The 21,959-nt window shown below is 43.4% G+C and overlaps 1 protein-coding gene across 2 annotated transcripts in view; it reads right to left on the reverse strand.

The window, feature by feature from the left end:
• CDH2 (cadherin 2) overlaps window positions 1-20,037 on the reverse strand; it is a 114,423-nt gene extending 94,386 nt beyond the window's left edge. Inside the window, exons 1-2 of one of the 2 annotated variants that reach the window (XM_066330291.1) lie at window positions 19,280-20,037; window positions 8,344-8,455 (exon numbers count right to left, since the gene is read on the reverse strand). In XM_066330291.1, coding sequence (XP_066186388.1) covers window positions 8,344-8,455; window positions 19,280-19,354 — 187 coding nt within the window. In that variant the 5' untranslated portion in view covers window positions 19,355-20,037. Of the gene's footprint in view, window positions 1-8,343; window positions 8,456-18,183; window positions 18,370-19,279 lie in introns of those variants that run through there. The other variant, XM_066330298.1, reaches the window with a different exon arrangement.
• Between the last annotated feature and the right edge of the window lie 1,922 nt (window positions 20,038-21,959).

The following is a 21,959-nucleotide window of genomic DNA, read 5'->3' on the forward strand; positions in this document are numbered from 1 at the left end:
TAGAGCACTGGTCAGCATTGAAGAACGCTCTAACTACAAGGATTCCAGGAAAAATAATGTCCCCTTGGGAACCAAAACCAGATGGTATAGCTTAAAATTGAACTAAGGCTACACATAATGGTGTTAGAAAGACTATAATGCCAGACCCAGCTTCAGAGGGCAGAAAGAAACATCCATTTTGGCATCCTTCACTGAGCCATGCTCAGAGCTTATTGAGGCAGCTAACAATGCTGCTGTCATAATTCAGATTTCTGCACACAGAAAGGACACTACATTTGAGACCCTCACAAGTAACCAGCTGAATATAGGAAAAGGGAATAACTACAAATTAATTCAGTGCATTCCAAGTAAATGCACTACAGACAGAAATTACTATCTGAACTGGACTAATTAACTAAGAGGGTAATTTACAGATCCCAGAACACTGCAACCATTTAAGATTTCTGTAATTTCTCTGTAGGTGTATTTTTCTCTGATTCATGATGGAGTTATAAGACTCTATAGGAGAAATAGTAGCAGCACTCCCTTTCCAAGGAGCAAGTGAGAATCATGTTTCCTCTTTGGAAAAACTGGACAGAGTAGTTAATTTAGGATTTTACTACAAACTCTATTTCCACCTGTATTACAAATATTCCATGAAAAGTAAAAAATCTGTTTAGCACATTTTGTTTTTTTTAGATTTCCTTCTTACCTAGAACTCAAGTGATAAATACTTTGATACTGGATATACAAATTGATTCACATACTACATACAATAGCTTTACAGTGCACCAAAGAAGAATAGAATTATGTTTCTGAAATGTTAGCTCTTTGTACACATTCACAACATCACTGCAGTTCACTATTTATGCTTATTCTCTGTTTATATGTATGCAACATTCAACACCCAAGCTTGAAATGAGACAATACCAATTTATAGTCAGTAGTTTAATACTCAAAAGTAAAATCAGATATCACATACAACTCAGACAATAAAAGCAAAAAGGAGTAACCATTCAAACATGTATATTACCAGTTCTCAGCAAGGTGAATATATGCTATACATACTCTAAGGATATGAGTCATGTGTAAGTAGTTGGTAAAAGGGAATAAGGAAAAATAATCTCAGGAAAAGCAGTCTCTTGCTTTAGCAGAAGAAAGTTTTAATTTTCAGGGGGCAAGTACCTAAGAATAGATTAAGACCTTGGTACATGAACAGATAACTGGCATCACAAAACAGGTACTGGTGCTAGCGTAGTGAAAGCAAATAGAAGCAGCTGTTCCAACCCAGGACAGCAAGCTCAAAACTGACACTGGGAAATTTAGGATGCTCTGGGGTATGGAAAAAGTACAAACAGGAAAACTGTTTGAGAAAAAAAGACAAAAAGAATTAAAAAGTCAAGAAACCAAGAACTGGAATGCAACTGTAACATACAATAAAATAACAAAGCACAGCATCACCAAATAACAGAAAGAGAATTTACTCTGCTTCTCACAGAAGAGGGCAAAAACTAAACCTACTAAATCTTAAGCAGAACTGAGCAAGGAAAAAATATCTTAACAAAAGAAGCTTCTGGAAAAAAAACCCACTCTCACTAAGGCTTAAAAGAGTAACTAGAAGGGGCTGGTAAATTTTAGAGATTTTTTTTTCTTTTTCTTTTTTTGGAGTTTTTTGTTTGTTGGTTTGTTTGGGTTGTTTTTTGTTTTTGTTTTGTTTTTTGCAAGATGGAGGAGGGTTAAGAATACAGGAAAATAGTTTCATGAAACAATACATTTGGGAAGAATTGAAACAATTTTTCCCCAGTTTGCCAGCAGCTCACAGAGAGACCCCATCTGAGACTCTTTGGCTGTCTGCCTGGAAGGAACTTGTCAATTTGTCTTTTTGCTTAAGGCAAGGAGACTTCAAACAAAGTGGTTACCATTTTCATTTTTTTTTTAATGGGAAAAATAAAAAGACCAAAATTTTTTTCCTGGGTAAAGACTAATTTTCCTCTTGGAAAATTTTCTTCTAAGAACACTTCCCTTGGCTCTACAGTTAATGTGTCTTAAAAGATGTGCTGCTGTCTTTAATTTTAAGCATTCTGACTTTTTAAAAAGGAATTTTATTCTTAGCTGATGGTAGACATTTGTATATGTAGAATAATAAAACTACACTAGCAACAAAGTCAAGTAGCTTCACCTGAGACAGACAACACCCATGTAACCAACCCTTCACTACATCATGAAGGAATGTCAAGTTACTCTTTAAGACTGGGCCATGCCTGAGAGCCACACTCCCAACAACAACAGATTTCTGGATTGAGACCAATTGGTACTTTCAACGGTAAGCTACAAAATAAGTCTGTGGGAATGCAAAAATCAAGTTTTGTCTCTCAGTTTGGAAGCATCAAAACAAACGTTATTTTCTAATCATTTAACTGCTAGAGAAGAGAAGACAGGAGGAACACCATGGCTCTGTTTAAAGCCTACAAGGTCATCCAGAAAAAAAATCTAAAGGAGTGGGAGTGAAAAATTGGCTAACTCCGTTCATTTTATGGTTTCATGAGCACTTGGTACCAGGCTCAAAGAACAGGAAAGGCGTAAGCATGCCTTTTTTGGCAGAGCTGATGCTTACTCTGACTTAAATGGCTCACAAAACTGCAGTGCTGATCGTCCACAATCACTGCTTATCTTTGTGATCATTTTTTTTCTTTATCATTGTGCAACACAAAGACCGTAGAAATATTTTACAGCTACACAGCGTTCGAAGGAATGGTTTAGGAATGAATTTGCTTATCAGAAAACTAAAACCATACATTTAGTAACAGGATAGACAATGTTAAAATAACATCTTTGAAAGATAAGAAACTGCTACAATAATTATCAGAGCAAGAATCTCTAAGAAATGATTCTGCAAACCATTCAAGTGACCTTTCGAGGTGAATCATTTTAGCTGCAAATACTTTATTTGTATCTTAAAATTTGCAGGATATAGAAAAAAGATTAGATAAACATGCTGGACATATCAAACTGCCACAAGTACTTTTCCCTGGATGAACTACAAAAATGTGATAAAAACAGCACAAGTAAGGGCATTTAATATACTAAACTGATCTCTCTTTGACTTAAAGTGTAGTATTCAGAGAAGATGAGGTTATTTTTGGCTCTCTAAACAGTTATCACGTTTTATTTACAGAAACCAGTCATAAGTACTGTGCCTTAAATTTGTGTTAGATATCTACTTCTATCAGGTGATTACTGAACACTTATTTGCATATCCCTTATTTTCTTTTTTAAATGTTGGAGGGTTTAAGTCCCAAAAAAATTCAAAGTATATTATATTTTAAAAGAGCTCAAATAATTCCACGGTTTTATTACTAAGACAATTTTTAGCAATGAATCAAGTTTCTCTTAATACTGCTTTTAAAATTATTTCTTTTTCTCCCTTTACAGAAACTAAGGTAGTAGTTCTGAGCTCACTTAGTTCCTTGGTAAAAATCACTGTAATTTCAGTGAAGCTGCTGGTATCAAGTGAAATATGTCAAACATAATAAATAAATTCAATATTAGGTCTATAGGACTCAAATGTATCTAGTGACCTGAACACACTGTATCTTGAAGTCAGACTTGCCAGACATTGTACAAGACAAACTGTAAGGTATCAGCCTCAAAGAGTCTCCCAGGCTATGACCAGTGAAGTCTGTTCCAGGGAACTCAGGACCCTGGGGCACTGGTGACAATGTGCCAGAAGGAGGCAAGAGGGGACAGCCTGCATGGCGCAGGCTACCTCCTACACAGCCCAGGCACAGCCTACAAAAGGAGCAGTTTCCAACTTCTGTGACTTTTCAACTAGAATCCTCTTTTCCATTTCTTCATCCTGAAACCAAAGGCAGCAAGGGCAGCTCTCTTCCTGTTTTTCTCACCTCCCAACCCCCGCCGCACATTAAAAAATGTAGGGGTTTTTTTTGGGGTTTTTTTTTCCCTTTTCCAATTAAAGTTACTCTGATTACTCTGTTACTCTGGTATGGCTCCACTGAAGTTACTCTGATATTGCTCCACTAATTTTTCACATATTGGGGACAGCTGAACACCTGGATAACAAGTGAACGTGTAGTTACCTCTCATGCCTTCATTCACGAGAGGAAAAAGTAAGTAGATGCTGTTACAATGTCCTAACCATATGAATGAATGAAGTAATTATGAATTATTCTTAAATGCAATGGGAACAAGTCCAATCCTCTGTCAAAAACAAGCATCACCTGAACCCAGGATTAAAAAAAAAAAAAAAAAAAAAAAAAAAAAACCACCAAACAAACAACAACAACAAAAAAACTCTTCAAAAAACATACATTGCAAGGAAATTTCTTATAATACTGTTTTAAAAGCCAGATATCCTATGTTACTGTAACAACTGGAATGCAGAGACCAACAAGTCATATGGTAACTCCAATTTTATTTAAGTTTTGGCAAGACAGAAGCCAAAGAACTTCAAAGAAGTCTGTCCCCCAATGTACTTGACAGAAGCAAATAAACAAGACAGGTGATAAACATACAGTCTTTTTCTGGGGCAGTATTTTAATAAGCCACTTGTCAAAAAAGCATCAAGTTAGGATCAAATTACTCTGCTAATATCTGAGATGTCCATAAAGCCTCTGTAATGGTGGTATCAATGCACAGAAGCAAAGGAAAAGGAAGCCTTCAACTCTGAAACATACAGAAACTAGTGTATCTACAACGATATTTCACGGTTATCCAGGGAGAAAAATCCAAACAGAACATAATCTGGTGACAGATTACTAATAAAAGACATTAAAAAAAATCTTGCTAGGAATCAGCAACAAAATGAAGCAAAGGAGAGTTAAGAAGAACCTCCATCCTTTATCAAATGTGAGTGGAATCATAGGGACAAAGGATGAGGAAAAGGCTGAGGTACTTGGTGCCTTCTTTGCCTCATTCCAGTAGTAAAAAACCAGTTGTTATTCTCTGGGTACCCAGCCCCTGAGCTAGACAACTGGAACAAGGAGCAGAGTAAACCCCTCATAATGCAAGGAGAAATTTTCAGTGACTTGCTGCATCACTCAGACACACACAAGTCTGTGGAGTCAGATGGGATCCACACAAAGGCACTGAGGGAGCTGGCAGAAGTGCTCAGCGAGCCACTTTCCATCATTTATCAGCAGTCCTGGATGACCAGGGAGGTCACAGTTGACCAGAGGTGAATAAATGGAGCACATCACTGTGAGTGCCACCATGCAGCACATACAGGACAAACAGGGCATCAGGCCCAGCCAGCCTGAGTTCATGGAAGACAGGTGCTGCCTGACTGACCTGATCTCCTGTGATGACAGTGTGACCCACTTAGGGGATGAGTGGAAGGCCGTAGATGTGGTCTACCTTGACTTTAGAAAAGCCTGTGATAACCACAGTATTCTCCTGGAGAAACTGGCTGCCCATGGTTTGGATAGGTGTAGGGTTCACTGGGTAAAAAAACCAAAACTGTTTGGATGGCCAGACCCATGGAGTGCTGGGGAATGGAATTACATCCAGCTGGCAGCTGGCCACCAGTGGTGCTCCCCAGGGCTCAGAGTTGAGACCAGTCCTGTTTAATATCTCTACTGATGATTGGGATGAGGGGATTAGGTGCATCTCAGTTGGGCAGCAGTGCTGATCTGCTGAAGGATGGGAAGGTAATACAGAGGATCAGTGAGCCAAGGCCAATTGTGTGACCTTACTGTTCTCTACAACTACCTGAAAGCAGGTTGTAATGAGATGGGGGTTGGTAATTTCTTCCAGAAACAAATGATAGGACAAGAGAAAATGGCATCATCTTCCATTGGGGAGTTTTAGATCAGATATAGGGAAGATTTTCTTCAGCAAAAGGGTTGGCAGGCATTGGAATAGGCTGCCCAGGGAATTGTTGGGAGTTACCATCTCAGGAGGTATTTAAAGGACATACAGATGTAGTGCTTAGGGACAACGTTTAGTGGTAAACTTGGCAGTACTGGATTAATGGATGGACTTTATGGTTTTAGAGGTCTTTTCCAACTTAAATAATTCCATGCATTTAGATAGGAGAGGCGGCCGAGATCAGAATCAGGCACATGATTATCCCTACGAAGCAAATGTCATGCAACTATACTTAACTTCCAGCATCATCTGAATCTAGTTTAATAACCAGAAAATAGGCTTTTGACAACAATAGTATTTCAAAATGACAGTGTAATTAAATTTAAGTCAAAGCTATGCAATGATGGACTGTATGTTTATGTGTAACCAGCAAATTATATGCTTTTAAGCATGTCAAAATTTTCAAAAGAATTAACCACTGCAGTAATTCAGTTGAGGAAACGGTGGTAGGAAAAAGACTCCCCCAGGTCATTTTTCAACCAGCTGATATGATGTGATACATACTGTTTGCCTCATACAGTGTTTCCAATTCCTACTTCCCTAAAATGTTATGCATTTTAATACCATTCAAGGACAAACCAATAGTCATGCTTCACTCACTTCTGAGAAGCAAGGGAAGGGACTGTGGGACTGGGATGAATAATGAGACAGGAAGTCAGTTTGTCATCCTATGTTACTAGCTCGGACTCAGTTAAAGCTAATCAGACATTATCATCAGGTTTGCATGAGCACTGACAACAAACAATTAGTGCCCAGTCTACTGTGGTTCCTAACTGGTGGGAAAAGGAAAAACTGCAGAAACAAGCCTTGATTCCACAGAGAGCAAAGAGAGCTTTCACAGCACAGGGTAGATCTCAAAACTTGTGTGTGATGATCTCCATTTCAAGAGGAACTGATGGTATGACAGTTAACCTGTAACCAACATTTGGTTTCAAGGCGGCACCTTTGGAAAGCATCTCTGCCCCCTGCCTGTGTTTGTTCATCACATACCAAGGAATTCTCATGCTGATGTCTATTACAGGAGTCTACAGGAGAGCCATCTATTAACTCCCACTTGATGGGAAAGGGAGGAATATTCTCTTTCCTCTTTGTTATTTTCTCAATTGCCAGAACATTTACTTCAATACATAATTTTCTAAGCCATCTTTTAATAAAAGAAAAGTCTATGCTGGTAGAATATACTTTCTTGAAACTGAACAGAGAAAGCTTTAATAACTCAAGTTTAAATACACTAAAGCTAATCAATTCATCCTGCATTCAAGTTTCCATTATACTTCTAAGAAAGCACAAAACAGGTCTGTAAAGCATAATTAACGAGAGACTGCTACATACAGCATGTAAAATCAAGACTAGAGCTTTTACTTCATTTGTTTTGCAGACTCATTAGAATTTTTTTCATTTAAATGTCTCAAACTGTGTAGCCAAATTTATACGTGAAAGAAACAACAAATTAAATTAAATTAGTCCTTATTTAAGCTGTATTTGAAACAGTCTAACACTGATGCTCTTAGTTCCACAATTTCCAAATTAGATTAAAAAAATTATGTTAGCGGTTCAGAAAACAGACAAATTAATGCAGACTTTTAAAAAATGCTGTACTTCTGCAGACTTGTGTACTGAAACTTAACTGGGAAATCTAGGAAGCATTCAGAGCATCTGCCTCTGTGTCCTACTCTATCGTTGCAAAATAGAGACACAAAAAGAAGAGGGAGCTGAATTCCCAGCCCGGACAAGCCTGGCCAGGTGTACTGACTGCAGGGCATCCCTGATGGAGGAAAGGGCTTGTGCTCACGAGGCCAGCAGGTCATCCCCAGCCTGGGCACTGTGCCATTTGGATGCAGGTAGGTGCCAGGGTGAGAGAGCAGAGCCCTGTCCCTGAGACAGCCCTGGCACCATCCTGCCTCTCCTGGCACACCTCCTTACAGAGCCTGCAGTGCTGCGATCACTGACCAGGGGCTCACAGACAGCCACTCTCTCCTGTTGCATTATTTGCTTTCCATTGCCATATTTCCTCAGACTGCCACAAAAACGCAGTAAGGGAATTATCTCTGCATTAACACCAGCACTAGCACAGGGTGTAAGTGCAGCTCCACTATAAGAGGGAAAGCAGAAAGGAGATTTTCTTTACCTCCTTGTACACACATGGGCTCTAACTATAGACTAATGGCATACATATTGTTCTTACTACATACTGGTAGTAAGAAACATCAGTGCATATGCTCTGCTGAGAATTAGAGGATAATAATGGGAAGTTTTGCAACACTCAGTGTTTTCAAATTACAGTCAGAGGTGCATGTGCTGCCACTAATGCCCACAGATATTCCATGTCCTATGACAGTGACCAAGAAATAATCATAGATCAGCTGATGTTCTTTCCTGCAAGAATTCTTGTTCTATTTAAGGATGAAAATGCTCCATAGTGACTTAGGTTACAACTAGAAGAAACAAAAAAGTTCAAAATATGTTTTCTAACAATACCATTGAGAAGAGGCTGCCCTCCATGTACACTCCTTGACACTACTGCACTGTGAACATCTTCAGGAAATCCAGTCTTGCATGACATATCTTCACAGGTTGCTTTTATCGGTGCCTGAAACACAAGACAAAATGTATGTAATATTTGCAACCCACATTCACCAGAGAAAACATTCCAGTTGGCACATACTCCACTCTGCTGCTGTCTTGTATAAGCAGAATCTTTGTTCCTGAATGACTGCAATTAGGACTGCGAGGGCAAAGGGTTAATCTTTCTGATAACTGGAATGGAAGGAACAAATCCCACTTGTCTGGTAAGATCTAAATAATACACCATCTTGATTCTTCTGACAACTGAACATTTCCACTAAACCAGACATCTAGACTGAAATGGAATCACAAAGGGAACAAAAACATTCCTTCCTCTGGAAATAGATGTTTTACAAAACACATAGTCAACTTTTTCACAGCCAGATAACTTGAAAGGGTTCACTTCAACCACTGGTATAAAATGCTTTATGTTGAGTATTTCTATGTGAGGCTGCACCAGAACAAGTAAACTAAGACAAAATGTTACATTTGCAGCAACTTAACTCACGTTTGTGTTAGTGTTCAAACACATACCACATAAAGCCAAATGTTTCCAGTGAAATCTCCTATTTCAAAGGGACATTAAGTTAAAAGAAGAGCAGCTCATTAAATTTGCACAATAGAAGAGCTGAGCCACTGAAATTGTTTGTTCTCTTTCTTATTAAAAAAGTTTACCCTCAAATCACATTCTTAAAAGAGCTTCATAAATGCCTTTCTATTAAGAAATATAATACAGCATTTGGAAACTTCTTTGTTCTGTAGTCTTCCATATTCAGAAGATACTTCCAGTAGCAAAGCTATTTTCCAGGACAGTTTGCTGCCTATTTGGGGGAAAAAAAAAAAAAACCCAAACCAAAATTTTCTGTGGCAAAGGACGAAGATTTCTTCTCAGTGGATTGGTTTTGCCTCATTTTAGTACTGCACAAGACAGTGGCCCACCTTACATGTGGCTACATGACTGTACCTTGGCAAAACCCATCACACTGTACCCAGCAGAGAGGCCAGCTCCAGTTCCAGCCTTGGCTGAGATATATCCAAGAAATCGTGACAGCCCTGACACAACCTCCAACATCTCTACATGCCAAACAAAGGCCTATCCACATGCATGCCCAGATGTAGTATATGGTCTTGGACAGCACAAGCAACTGTGCGATTATATCATACTTAAATCCGATCAAGACTTAAATTAGATTTTCCTGTTTGCTTTACCAGATGGGCTTCCATCAAGCAGACCTACTCAAGGCCATGTAAGCATGTCTGTGTACACTTGCAAAGAAAGCCCTACAGAAAAAAATAAAAAAGGGAGGAAGAGGAGATGATGGTGCTACACCCATTCACCACAGTAACCTCAGGGAAAGAGAGTATTAAAGCAGAGGCAGGACAGGAGCACCCCAAATGACAAGGGTTTCTTCAGGGAAAAGGAGCTAAGCAGAAGCGTAATCTCTCCACGGACAAACATGGCCAAACTCAGCAACCCCTGCTGGATGGAACAGTTTTATCACTAAGACAAGGAGGCATTTGTAACCCACTGCATTGCATTGACACCAACACCATCCTAACTGTGCAGCTCAACACTGACACTAGCAAAAACAAAATTAAAATTTACTAACTCACAGGTTAATGCACTATCCAGGTATGCGCTCAGCAGGAGAACTTGCAATTATCAAGCTGCAGATTAACTTAAACTGTTGTGATTTAAGATCTACATGGGTATCTCACCTGTGTACAACTGTTTATGTAGTTTAATGTCTATATATGGAGACCCTAAAGAGAAAGCAAGTAAAGTAACAGTTTAGCTGCCATGGGACTATGTTCCCTACAAAACTGGAACCAGGATCTGTAGCAATGTGCCAACAGTCTGCTTACATATTGAGTTTTTAAGATAAAAAGATGGCCAAAAAAAAATCCTAAAATTTCAACCAGCCAGTTTCGTCAGCTTTAGAACTCAAATCACAGTTTAGATAGGGTTTCCTAATTTGAAAAGAAAATAGTAACTCGTTTAAACTACTTCAAAGTAATGTGGTGGAAAAGGGAATAAAAGTCCTTCATGGCATCTTTGAAACAAAAAGGTACTGGGTGGGCAGCTGAGGAGACAGCAGGATTTTCAACAAGACTGCACCAATGTATTTGGTAATCTTTCAGCCTTTCCAGTAATCTATATGTACTAAACAGCTCTTATAAACTGAAACAATGCCCACTGAAACAAAGGCTGGGGAGCATGAATAGAGAGCCTTCTTTATTCTTTCATTTGCAGCCATCAATTTTATCCAGAAACAAAAGACTGTACTCTGCTCTCCAAAAACAGCCCTTTGTAAAGATTGTTTCAGAATAAAAACACAAGGGAAGGAAGAATTCAGATTTTCAGCAATTCTTAATCGCCCTGTGTTAAGCATTCTGAATTAAGTAGAAGTTGCAACTTCAGACACACTGGGTCACATCAAGTTCAGCCTAAGAGTACTGCAAGACTTAAACCATTTTAACTCTAAGAAAAGAAGGATGCTGAAATATTTTTATCCCCTTATCTGGGGCAAAAGGCGAAAGCTAGTGAAGATTATGGGACACATTATTATAATTTACAGGATTTTGTGTGATTAGTACAATCCCCAAGACACTTTCAAATTTAAGATAATATTACTTGTACATTCATCTGCAGGACACAATTTAAAAAAAAAAAACGTCTTTTAAGACAGAAGCAATTACCTTCGCTTGTACCCACATAAAACCTGCTCAGTGGAGTCACAAAGCTTTGAACAAGCTCAGCACTTGGAAAATTCTCCTCTCAAGTACTAACAGACTTGGCGACAGCAAAATAAAGTTACTTCTAAAAAACTATTCTGCTTTCCTCATCCTTTATGACTTGTTTAGCCATTTTTAACTGCTAAATGAGTGATAAGCATTACCATCTCCAGATGCTAGAGAGATAGTCACACATGGTATGGGATCATGCATATAAACTCAGTACTGTAGATCTCAGATTAAATGCAACAGGAAAACGGCAATTATGAAGCAACATGATGTAAATTAGAAATCTTCTGTCAAAACTGTTATTCAATCAATTAAAAGAATTCACCATTTTGACATAGTTAGGCAGTTAAGCCTGCAGTTTTGACACCCTGCTCCTCTGTTACTTTACTTTCATCTCTAGATATGAAATCTGTAGTTCAATTCCAAAGCGGTGTTCCATCTCGATTTAAACAAAAAACACCCACACAACAACAACCAACCAACACCCCCCCCCCCCCCCCAAAAAAAAAACCCAAACCAAACAAAAAATACCATAACAACCTGTTTACAATCTCAACTGTATAATTCTAAGGGATTTGCATTTACATCTTTTTCTAAATACCACCAGTAAAAAAGTCTTCCAAAAATACAGGCCTCAACGTTTTGAGAAGTTTCTAACTGAAACAAGAATCTAGCCAGGCAGAATTTCTTCTTTCTTTCTAGTATAGACAGATCTGGACTCATTACCAATTCCATTGATTCCAAAAAGTAGACACATTTAAACTTCCAAATATCTGGAAATACTCATTTAAAGAAATATGTATTTCAAAATGTAATCTCACCACCTCCTCTATACCATATGCCATATACCACTGGAGTTCAGTAGTAGCTATCAATCTGAAATATTCAAGTCTCTTGTACTTTGCATCTACATGTACTACAACGCAAGATTTCTTAACAGCAATTGTTCCAAAATGCATGGCAAGTTGTTTCTGGAAGACTGCTTTCTTTTGTAATCACTGTAACTTAGTCCCATAGGAAAAGAAGTCTAGGTAGTAAAATGAGAAACCAAGCCTTATGTATCAGAGAAAATATCATACCATAAAGTATAACTGAACACAGTACAGTTACCAATTGCCAAGACTAGCCAATTCAGAGGACATTATTGTGTGAAGTTCAAAACAATGTCCAACATAATTATATGTATGATGAAACAAGAATGGAGTATTTTGAGCGCTTCCTCCCTAATAACCAACATTAATTTACAATTACCACAGTAATATTCAACTTAAGCACAGACCACAGAAACATTTGTGCCTGTGTTTAAAGACTGGGTGTTTCTTCATTAATTTAAAAGCAAGGATGATATCCAATACTCACTTGCAACTTAGGTTGCAATTCTAGAGATTGTTCTGTCCATTTTTAGTACTGTGCACAGACATTATCTGACACAATAGGATATGCTGTATGAGGTGGTATTATTTAGTAACGAGTTTCTACTCACTGTCATAGAGCATAAGAAAGATACCCTGGATGATAGAAACATCTCAGAAAAGCTTTAGATACCAGAATTCAAAATGTTCAGCAACTCTTTCTTAAATATCCAACTTGCTGCAACCAAAACTGACAACAGTTTATACTCTCACAGTACTCAGTACTTCAGTAAATGTAGTCAAGTACAACTTGTTTTCAACCATAGAGTGCAACTAGAGAAAAAGAAAAGTGCCTTTCATTCAAATTGTTCTGGAAGCCAAAAGCTTCCAAAGTGGGTGCCAGGCCACATCCTCCCAGAGGTCATTCAGTTACAGAAGAAAGGGCTTCCCTTATACCAATACCATCTTCACTTCTAATCAGTGCTCTACTTCACGAACCACAAGATTTTAGATCAGAAAATCCAATTTCTTAAACCAACACTTACAGCTCTCAAGCACCTTCCCCAAGTAAGAGAATCTACAACTTTCACGGTATCTGGTTTAAAGTAACTTGCCTTAAACCACCAAAGGTTCATAGAATCGTACAATGTCTTGAGTTGGAAGGGGCCACGTAAGTCATCTACTTCCACCCTTCCTGCCCATGGGCAGGGACACCTTCCACTAAATCAGCAGGGCTTGCTTGAATCCCCATCCAACCTGGCCTTCAACACTTCAAGGGATGGGACATCTACAACTTCTCTGGGCAACTGGCTCCGCTGCCTTGCCACCCTCCTAATGAAGAGTAACTAATCTCAACCGACTGTTTTTCAGTTTGTAGTTATTCTTACTTGTCCTATCTCTACATGCCTATGTAAAAAGTCTCCCTCTCTGGTAATGTCCAGCCTCTCATCCACCAGCACCATCAAGGCCGGCTCTGCATCTGTTCATCTCCCAGCTTTACAAACTACGTCCACAGTCTATCCTGTTAACCCCCAATGAGAGACAATATTCATTTGCTTTGTTATAAATTGAGACAATTATTTAGGATACCCCACTTTCCGCCCTGCTCAACTAGGAGAATATGGGAGTGGCTGCATCTTCCATAACACATGGTTCCTCAGGTAAGCCACAGCAATTTCTGTATGTGTAAGTTTTAATAATTGTTTTAATAATAACTTAAAAAAAGTCCCTGGTCCTATATTTGACCACACATCCTAATTTCTCTACAAGAAATGACCTCTCTCTGATTTTGTAATAGCCACTGTATGGCTCACACGGAACATCTCAGCCCATAAAACTGTTGCTATTCCATACAGGAGGATGCTGCTTTTTTCTGACCTTTGGGGAGGCCTTGCAAGGCCTCTTTGGGGGGATCATAAAATTTTAACTATGTCTTCAGCTGCTGGGTGATAATTATATGCTAATTATAAGAAATGGGAGAGTCTCTAGAGGAGTCTGTTGGTAAAAATATATTTTTTAAATATGTCAAGGAGTGCCTAGAGGAGAGGATAAATGCGCCTTTTGGAAACATGGTATTTAATTAAATATACGAATACTGACTAAAACCAAATACTTCAAGTGAAATGCTGAAAACATTTGGCAGTGAATTACCTTCCATCTTGGAAGCTGCTGATACTGTATCTGTTTTCATAAGCCATTTAAAAATAGAAAGCCTAATTTCTCTTCTTTATTCAGACAGAGCTTCCATGATCTTTCAACAAGAAGCGCAGGATCAAATCAAATGATGAATCACGCACGCTTGGATTGTATACCTCTCAAGGTGAACAGCAACATGGTCCAACACCCAGGTGAAATAGGTCCCTCTCAGCTCACTCACAAACTACAAATGGACTTCAGAAAAATACAGATCTTCCTTAAGCTCATCCTGCAATATTGTATGTTTCTTCCTTCTCAGGATTCACCTCACTGCAAGCCACTGTTGGCCAACAAGTGAGTCTCAGTTCAGTGATAGATCAGAAGTAATTTACCACTGCTCCTGCAAAGGATGTCAAATATTCTTTTTGCCTTCATTACTCTCCACCCAAAGTCTGGACAATGCTCTCAGGCACATGGTGAGACTCTTGGTTATGGTGCTGTGCATGGCCAGGAGCTGGACTCAATGATCCTTGTGGGATCATCAGCTTACTCTGTGATCTGTCTCACTGAACACACAGCTGGTGCCACGGGTTAGTGGAAGTGCACAGGCTACTCCGTAAGGCCTCCTATCCTTTATAACAAAAATTTAAAATAAAAATTCCAGGAAACATGAGAGATTGCACAGCCTTCGAGAAAGGACTTGTGCTTTGTGTGTGTACGTTGTTCAAAATAAGTTATGCTCTCATCCTAACGGGAGTACAGGTAACTACTGAAACTATTCCAAGCTTTCTGAACTTTTCTGTTAACCTAAAAAGCACTTATCAAACCAATGAGAAACAGAAAGAGAGTTTAACTGGTAAATGATTGTGTTAAGCAGGAAAAGCCTGCTTCAAAAATTCCTGCTCATTACCACATGACAAGTCCTTTACACAATACTGTCTGTATCGAGTAAAAATCATTCTACTCACAGCTTCCTCAAGCTATTTTTGTATTTAAACATGCAATTCTGTCACAACTAGATTGTCTCATATGTTAGTGCTCAGTTATCAAATGAAGTAATAAATTACATTATTGATATAAAAGCATCAATGAAACCAAGTAAGATAGAACATGACAGGGTTCTTCCAATGACGTTTCTGGGAGGTCCTCCAACTTCTAGAAACAGAAAGGAAAATAAAAGGGAGTTTTTGAATTACACACTCTTGACTAGCTATAGTTCAAAAATATGGTAATTTTGGGCAATATTTTAAAAGCTAGTATTGTAAAACTACACATTCATCTTTCCAGCACATAGAGCTGTATGCCTAGGTAGCAGTACTACTCAGGAAGAGAGAGAGCAGTAAAAGGCTCTCTAGAAAACACACATTTATTAAAAATACATTGATTTACAATATGAGAATATACGCCTTCTGGTACATAAACAGAACGTGTATTTCTGAGCATGCTACAGTATCTCCCTAGATAATTCTGCATATTAAAAATTCTGATTATCTCCTGTTCTGTCAACCAATGACTTAAATTCAAAAAACTCACTGAATTACACAACCTTATCTGTCCTATAACAGACGTAAAAATGAGTTTTTAAGAAAGTATTTTAAGAAAATATATTTAAATAATATATTCAGTTTAATATCCAAAGAAATTCAGCTCTGCAATTACGAATTTTGAGGATGTGTCAGTGGTATCACTATCACCTAGACCAGACAGACAAGGATCGGAGAGCTCTCTGCTGCAATACCCTGCCACATTTAACTTTTCCAATGGAGTCTTGGAAGACAAAACAAAGCCAGAACACAAAGATACACATCCAAAAGGGCTGAGGTTCACCACATTACTACCCTGGTCAGGGGCTTATAAACGTGCTATAAAATGCATTCAATTCACTACATTCAGCCTACTTTGAAAGGAGTTAACAGTGTTGGAGTCTGTTAATGGAGACATTTATCAGAGACACTGTAAAACTCGTGCTCATACAGATAAAAAAAATAAATCTATGACACAGGTATATTGTGAGAGACAGAAGATTCACCCACAATAGAGGATCTTGCTTGTTTCTGCACAAAACAGCGTTAATATTCCTCACCCCAATTCTGCCAGAAACTACTGTTGCTGGGGGTAATTACTAGAGGGGTAGAGCTGGCAAGAAATACATCGCCTGATTCTCGGCTGAGGCAGCTTAACAGGAGTGTCATTTAGGGTAGTAGCTTTATCACCTGGATACATTCACTAAGACCTGGAATAAGACCAAAACTGCCTGCAGAGGGTAATAACTTACGTCCTCTGTCATCATAACTCAAATTCAAACCAGACACCTAAGCTCAAAAGGCTCCAAACCTGCTTTATTGTTTACTTCCTTTGATTTAGAAACAGACAACATACACGGAGGGATTCAATCAGCTCACAAACCCCTTTTTTAGCACTTTATTTCTAAATTGTGTTCCAGTTTATTTCTAATAGTAGTTTCATTCCCATAAACTCACACTAGCTTTCCTATTCCTTCGTTGGATTGGAATTGTTGTTTTAGCCAGAAAAACAAGACTCATTCCTTTCATCCTCTCTTCCATCAGGATTTTTTTCATGTAATACTCCCAGACTCATACTGATACGCTAACCAGCAAAACAGAGTGCAGTTTTCATTCCCTTCTTTCTTCTGCAGGTTATACACTGCCAAAACTCTTAAACTGTATTTCCTGTACATAAACAACATCCACAGATCTGCCTTAAAATCTGGCTCCACTTACAATCTTTCATGTAATTCCAGTAACAGCTTTTCTACACCACTAATGAGTAACAAACTGATTATTAACTTTAGAAAATAAAGGCAGAGAGATGCTGTGTTGCCGAGAGGGAAAACTGAGTGAAAAGACCTAACATTTCAGAAGAACACGATGCAAATAACCTCCTACAAACCAAAAGTAGTAGGTATGACAAGAGGGGAAAAAGTTAGGACTGCACCTAGCCGGTGAAGGTTCTTACAGTATGCCTGATGGAAGAACGGGGGCGGGGGGGGGGGAGGAAAAAAGAGCTCTTAAAATGAAAGTGTTGTACAGACACAGGTCTATAAATCTGATTTCATACCGCAGTTCCAATTTTGTTACACACTATTAAAAATCAACCCTAACCTGATTTAATGGATACCCAAACAAGGGGGAAATTGGATTCCCCAACCATAACGTGCCAGTGACACTGAGTGATACATAAAAGCCACACGGCTACTTCCTGTCCTTAATTCATAGCCTGCGCTTCAATTTCAAACCTGCCCTGGGTAGGGAAAAAAAAAAAAAAAAAAAAAAAAAAAAAAAAAAGAAGATGGAATAAAAGCTTACTGCAGATTTTGTGCTTTAAAGATTTATTGAGATAGGAAGACTAAACACAACTGAAAGCACACACAGTAAACAGCACATAAGGACTTTAAAAAAAAAAAAAAAAACAAACAAACAAAAAACACACACACACACGAAAAAAACCAACGCAACAACAGCCGGTAAGTGGCACACACAAGTTTCTGAACAGGGTGTCTGCTATCACATGCAGGCGCTCATGCTCAGCCGGACACTCCCGTGTCACGCCAGCCACCCTGCCTCGCCTCCTCCTGGGACTCAAGGGAAAATCCCCGGCTGCCGTGGAGCAGCGTTTCAGCACCTCGCTGGCCTGGTGCAAGTCATCGGCCCCCGAGAGCGCCTCAGAAACTGCGTGAAGGACTCTACTGCCCGGGGACCCCGTGAGGGGCCGGGGCGTCAGAGACACGGAGAAGCGGACAGGAGACGGGAGGCCGGGCGCGCTCCTCCCGCCCCGGCGCGGCGGAGGCACGGGGCCGCACCATGGACAGTGGCTGCGCCCGCCGCCTCCCCCTGCCCTGCGCCAGCCGCTGCGGGCGCGGCGGGAGGGCGCCCTGCCCGCCCCGGCACCCCGGCCCTGCCGCCGGCCTCGCCTCAACCCGCTCCTCCGGCCCGACAGAAATGCCCCAATCGCAAATACCATTAAGAGGCGACGATCTGCGCCATCTGTCCCTCGGACTTACCGCCCTCTCCACCCCCGGCGCCGCGCCGGATACGAGCTCAGCGAGCACAAAGCGAACGGAGAACCCACCGGGTGCCCCGGCTCCGCTCCCGCCCCGAACACCCCTCGCCTTTGGAGGGGAGCCCAAGCACCATCCCGTGGGCACTGCCCCTGCTGCCCCAATGGGATCCATTTTGTCGTCTCCCCGTCCTCCTCACACCCTCCCGATCACTCCCATCTCGCCCCCGACCTCCACTTTCTGCGCCCCACGGGGAGCACACCGCGGCCAGCGGTGCCCGGCGCTGCCCCGCGACCACCTGCCCGGGACCCCGGCACTCTGCCGCCCGGAGCGCCCCGGCGAGGCCGCCGGGGGGAGGCAGCAGCAGGACTTTCATAATAATAAATTAAACACTTCGGGGCCCGAGCCCGTCCCAGTGGAAATTCCCGTTAGCGGCAGGGGGTGGGGAAGCCCAGCGCCCAGGCGGAGGCTGATTAAATTCTTCCCGGGGAAGGGATTAGCGGCCGATGGAGCTGAGGGCAGCCGAGGCGCGGGGGCTGCTCTCTGCCCCGCACCTCTCTGGCACCCCAGCCCGCCCCTCATCAGGCGGACGGAGGGGGGAATGTTCGCTCCGTCCCCCGCTCCGGTAGTTTGTCCTCCGCGCCCGCGGCGGGGCCGAGCTCCCGTGCTCCTGCCAGGCGCGCGGGTACCGGCCAGCCCCCCCACGTCCCGCGGCACCTGCTCTCCTGGGAATGAGGGGGGTCGGTGCCCCCATCACCGCCCGCGTCCCGAGACCACCCTCTCCCTCTCAGCCGGCCCCAGGCAGGAGTTCTCCCCCTCTCTCTCTCTCTCTCTCTCTCTGCCCGCGGCGCGCAGCCCGGTGGCGGGGCTGCCCCGAGCAGGTGGCTCTGCACGAGCGGCCACAAGCCACTCCGGGGCACCCGGGCGGCGGGGCCACCTTTCCCTACCCCCTCCCCGAGACCCCCATCACGAAGCGGAGCCTGCCTGCTCCCCCCGCCCCGCTCTTTCCCCCCCCGGCTCTCCCGCCTTCCCCGGGCTTCGCCGCCCGCAGGGGAACAAAGAGCCGCAGCCCGGCCCGCTACCCGCCGGCGGTGCTTACCTGCTGCAGGGCCGCCAGCAGCATCAGCGCCAGCGGCGGCAGGATCCGCGGCGGCGCTCCCGCTACCCGGCACATGGAGGCGAGGAGGGGCGGCGGCAGGGCGGCCCCCAGCAGTTCCGGAGCGCGGCTGGAGCCCGCGGAGCGGGGCGAGGGGAGCGGCGGGGAGTGTCGGGCAGCGGCAGCTGCCGGGAGCTGCGGTCGGCGTCTGCCCCCGCCTGCCGGAGCCGGCTGCCGCTCTAGCTCATGGGCAGCGATGCAGCGGAGGGAGAGCGAGCGGGGGGCGGAGGATGGGTGAAACTCAGCTCTGGGTCAGCCTGCTTGTCTCTCTGCCGAGCCCCCTCCGCGGTGCAGAGGGTGGGCAGGGAAGAGGAGGAGGAGGAGGATGGGCGAACAAAGGCTGGGAGATAAGAAAGAAGTAGTCGCTGCTGCTGCTGCGAGGCCGGTGCGGCGGCGGCTCCCGTCGGCTGGCAGCCTTCCCCGCGCCTGGATCGTGCCCGCCTCGCTCCTCCCGCCGGTGCCCCCCAGCGAGCTCGGGCAGGCGGCTCCTCTCAGCGCCTCAACCCCGGCACGCCAGCACCGCCGCTCCGCCGGCCCCAGCCCTGCTGCATGCTCGCCCCGCACTTTCTCTCTCCCTCTTTCTTCTCCTCCCTCCACCCCTCCCCCTGCAGGCAAAGCCCTCCGCCGAAGCACAATGATAACAATACCCCAGCAGCCTCTGCCTGCCGTGCGCCTGTCTACGCGCTCGCCCGGTGCCTGCCTGCCTGTCTGCTGCTGGCAGCTCCCTCTCCGCCTCCCGTCGCTCCCTGCCGGCCGCACGGCCAATGGGAACGGCACGGCACAGTGAGCGCCGGGGAAATTCGCCGCGGTGCCTGCGAGTAGTGCTGCCCCTCCTCGGTCCCCGGAGAGCGGGCGCTGGGGGCAGCGGGACAGGCGCCAGCGCCCGGTGACCCTGCAACGCCGACAGCTAAAGAGCGGTGGAACGAAATAAATTCCGATCCACACACTCGGTGTACCGCAATGGTTTGGGGGCCGAGAACTTTCTGGGGAAGGAAGGAGCCGTCCCCGCCGTGCTCGGTAGGGCACAGTCGGTGCAGCGAGAAGCTGCGGGGGCGCCGCCGGTGCCCAGCCCGGTGGCCGTGGGACGGCCCTGCCCGCAGCCCGGTGCTGGCGGATCGGCAAGTTCCGCTCAGCTGTTACTGCTTAGCTTTCCCTCTTTTTTTTTCTCCCCCTTTTTTTTTTTTTTTTTTTCTTTTTCCTATAAGCCACCTTCCCTCCCCCTCATTCCGTATTTCTTTGTTTAAACTACCTGCTGAATTTTATTAGCAAATGTTTTCAAAAGCTTGGCTAGGTCCGCAGTCCGCGGGTCCAAAAACCTCAGCGTGCGGAACGGAGCTGGGGAGTGCTGCTGAGCGAACAGTTACAGAAGCGAGTACCAAGTGCTGGGTCATTCGCGGAGCTGGCACGGATTTTCGCTCGCCCCACAATCGGCAAAGTTGTTTTGTGTCTCTGCAGCAGAGCTTTTCATCCTGGGACATAGTAAGGGGAGGATTCGTAGGCGTTGGCCCCTAGGCAATCTCATGAAGTGTTCATTCAAAATGGTGCATTATTTATTTTAAAGCATCTTTACACCTGCACTTGCAAGAAAAATACTCTCTTCCCACCCCCCCACCCCCCCACCCCTTTAGAAAATAACGCAACCCGTCACGCTCAATGTTTTGAAAGGAAACAGCGGATTTGCCTCTATATTTTTGTCGGGGAAAGGCGGGGTAAGTACGTGCTTTTGCGGTGCTGGTTTCATTAGCCTGGGAACTGAAAATAGCGGTCACTCGTGAGCTGCGGTGCAGCTGCGCACCCGAGGCACGGCAGAGGGAGAGAGAGAAGGCCGCGGGGTGATGCGCGCCGCCTCCGCGGGGCAGAGCAGAGCGCGGGCACCGGGCGAGCCAGACACCACCTGCAAGGCTGGAACACCGAATGAGACCCAGCCGAGCAGAGACAGCCCCTCTCCGCCCCCCGCCCTCCCGAGCCCTATTTAAAGTTGTAGCCCGTGCGGTTGTACCGATCGCAAGAGTTGTGAGGAACAGCGAGAGAAGGAGGCTACGGCTGGTCATGAGTTTCTGGATTAAAATTTAGCCAGCGGCTGAGGGAAAGTAAGCAAAAAGGGCACAGCTGATGTTTGTATCCTGTTACAAGGACGAGTTTCCCGGTTTTGCACCTGACTGATCACGTGTTCGGTCTTTTTAGCAATTCTAAAAAGAAATGCTTGGATTTGCTTATGAAACAGTAACTTTCCCTGAGTAATAGATTCCTGTTTGTATTTTCTGATAGGCAGGCAAAATATTAGCATTTGCTGATGGCCGTATTTGACCATTTATTCACTTCTACAAGTGTTTTACAGAATGCAAAGCTCACATTATAAACTACTAAATAAACCAGCTGTCCAATGAGAATAATTATCTGTCACCTAAATGAGGCTGGCCCCTCACATCCTTCAACCCATCCATCCCTAAAGGCCTGAAAAACTAAAGGCTCTGCAGCATATCTGGAAAGTTACCAGATCTGAGCTCTGGCTGATGCTTCTTATGGTTCTACTGCTGCCTTTAAATTTACTTGGCAGGATTAATAACACTGGCAGAAAAATTGCTCTCACCAACATCGTTTTACTGAATATTCTAGCCTTGAA

Source organism: Sylvia atricapilla, chromosome 1, assembly GCF_009819655.1.
Source record: "Sylvia atricapilla isolate bSylAtr1 chromosome 1, bSylAtr1.pri, whole genome shotgun sequence".
NCBI classification, from domain to species: domain Eukaryota; kingdom Metazoa; phylum Chordata; class Aves; order Passeriformes; family Sylviidae; genus Sylvia; species Sylvia atricapilla.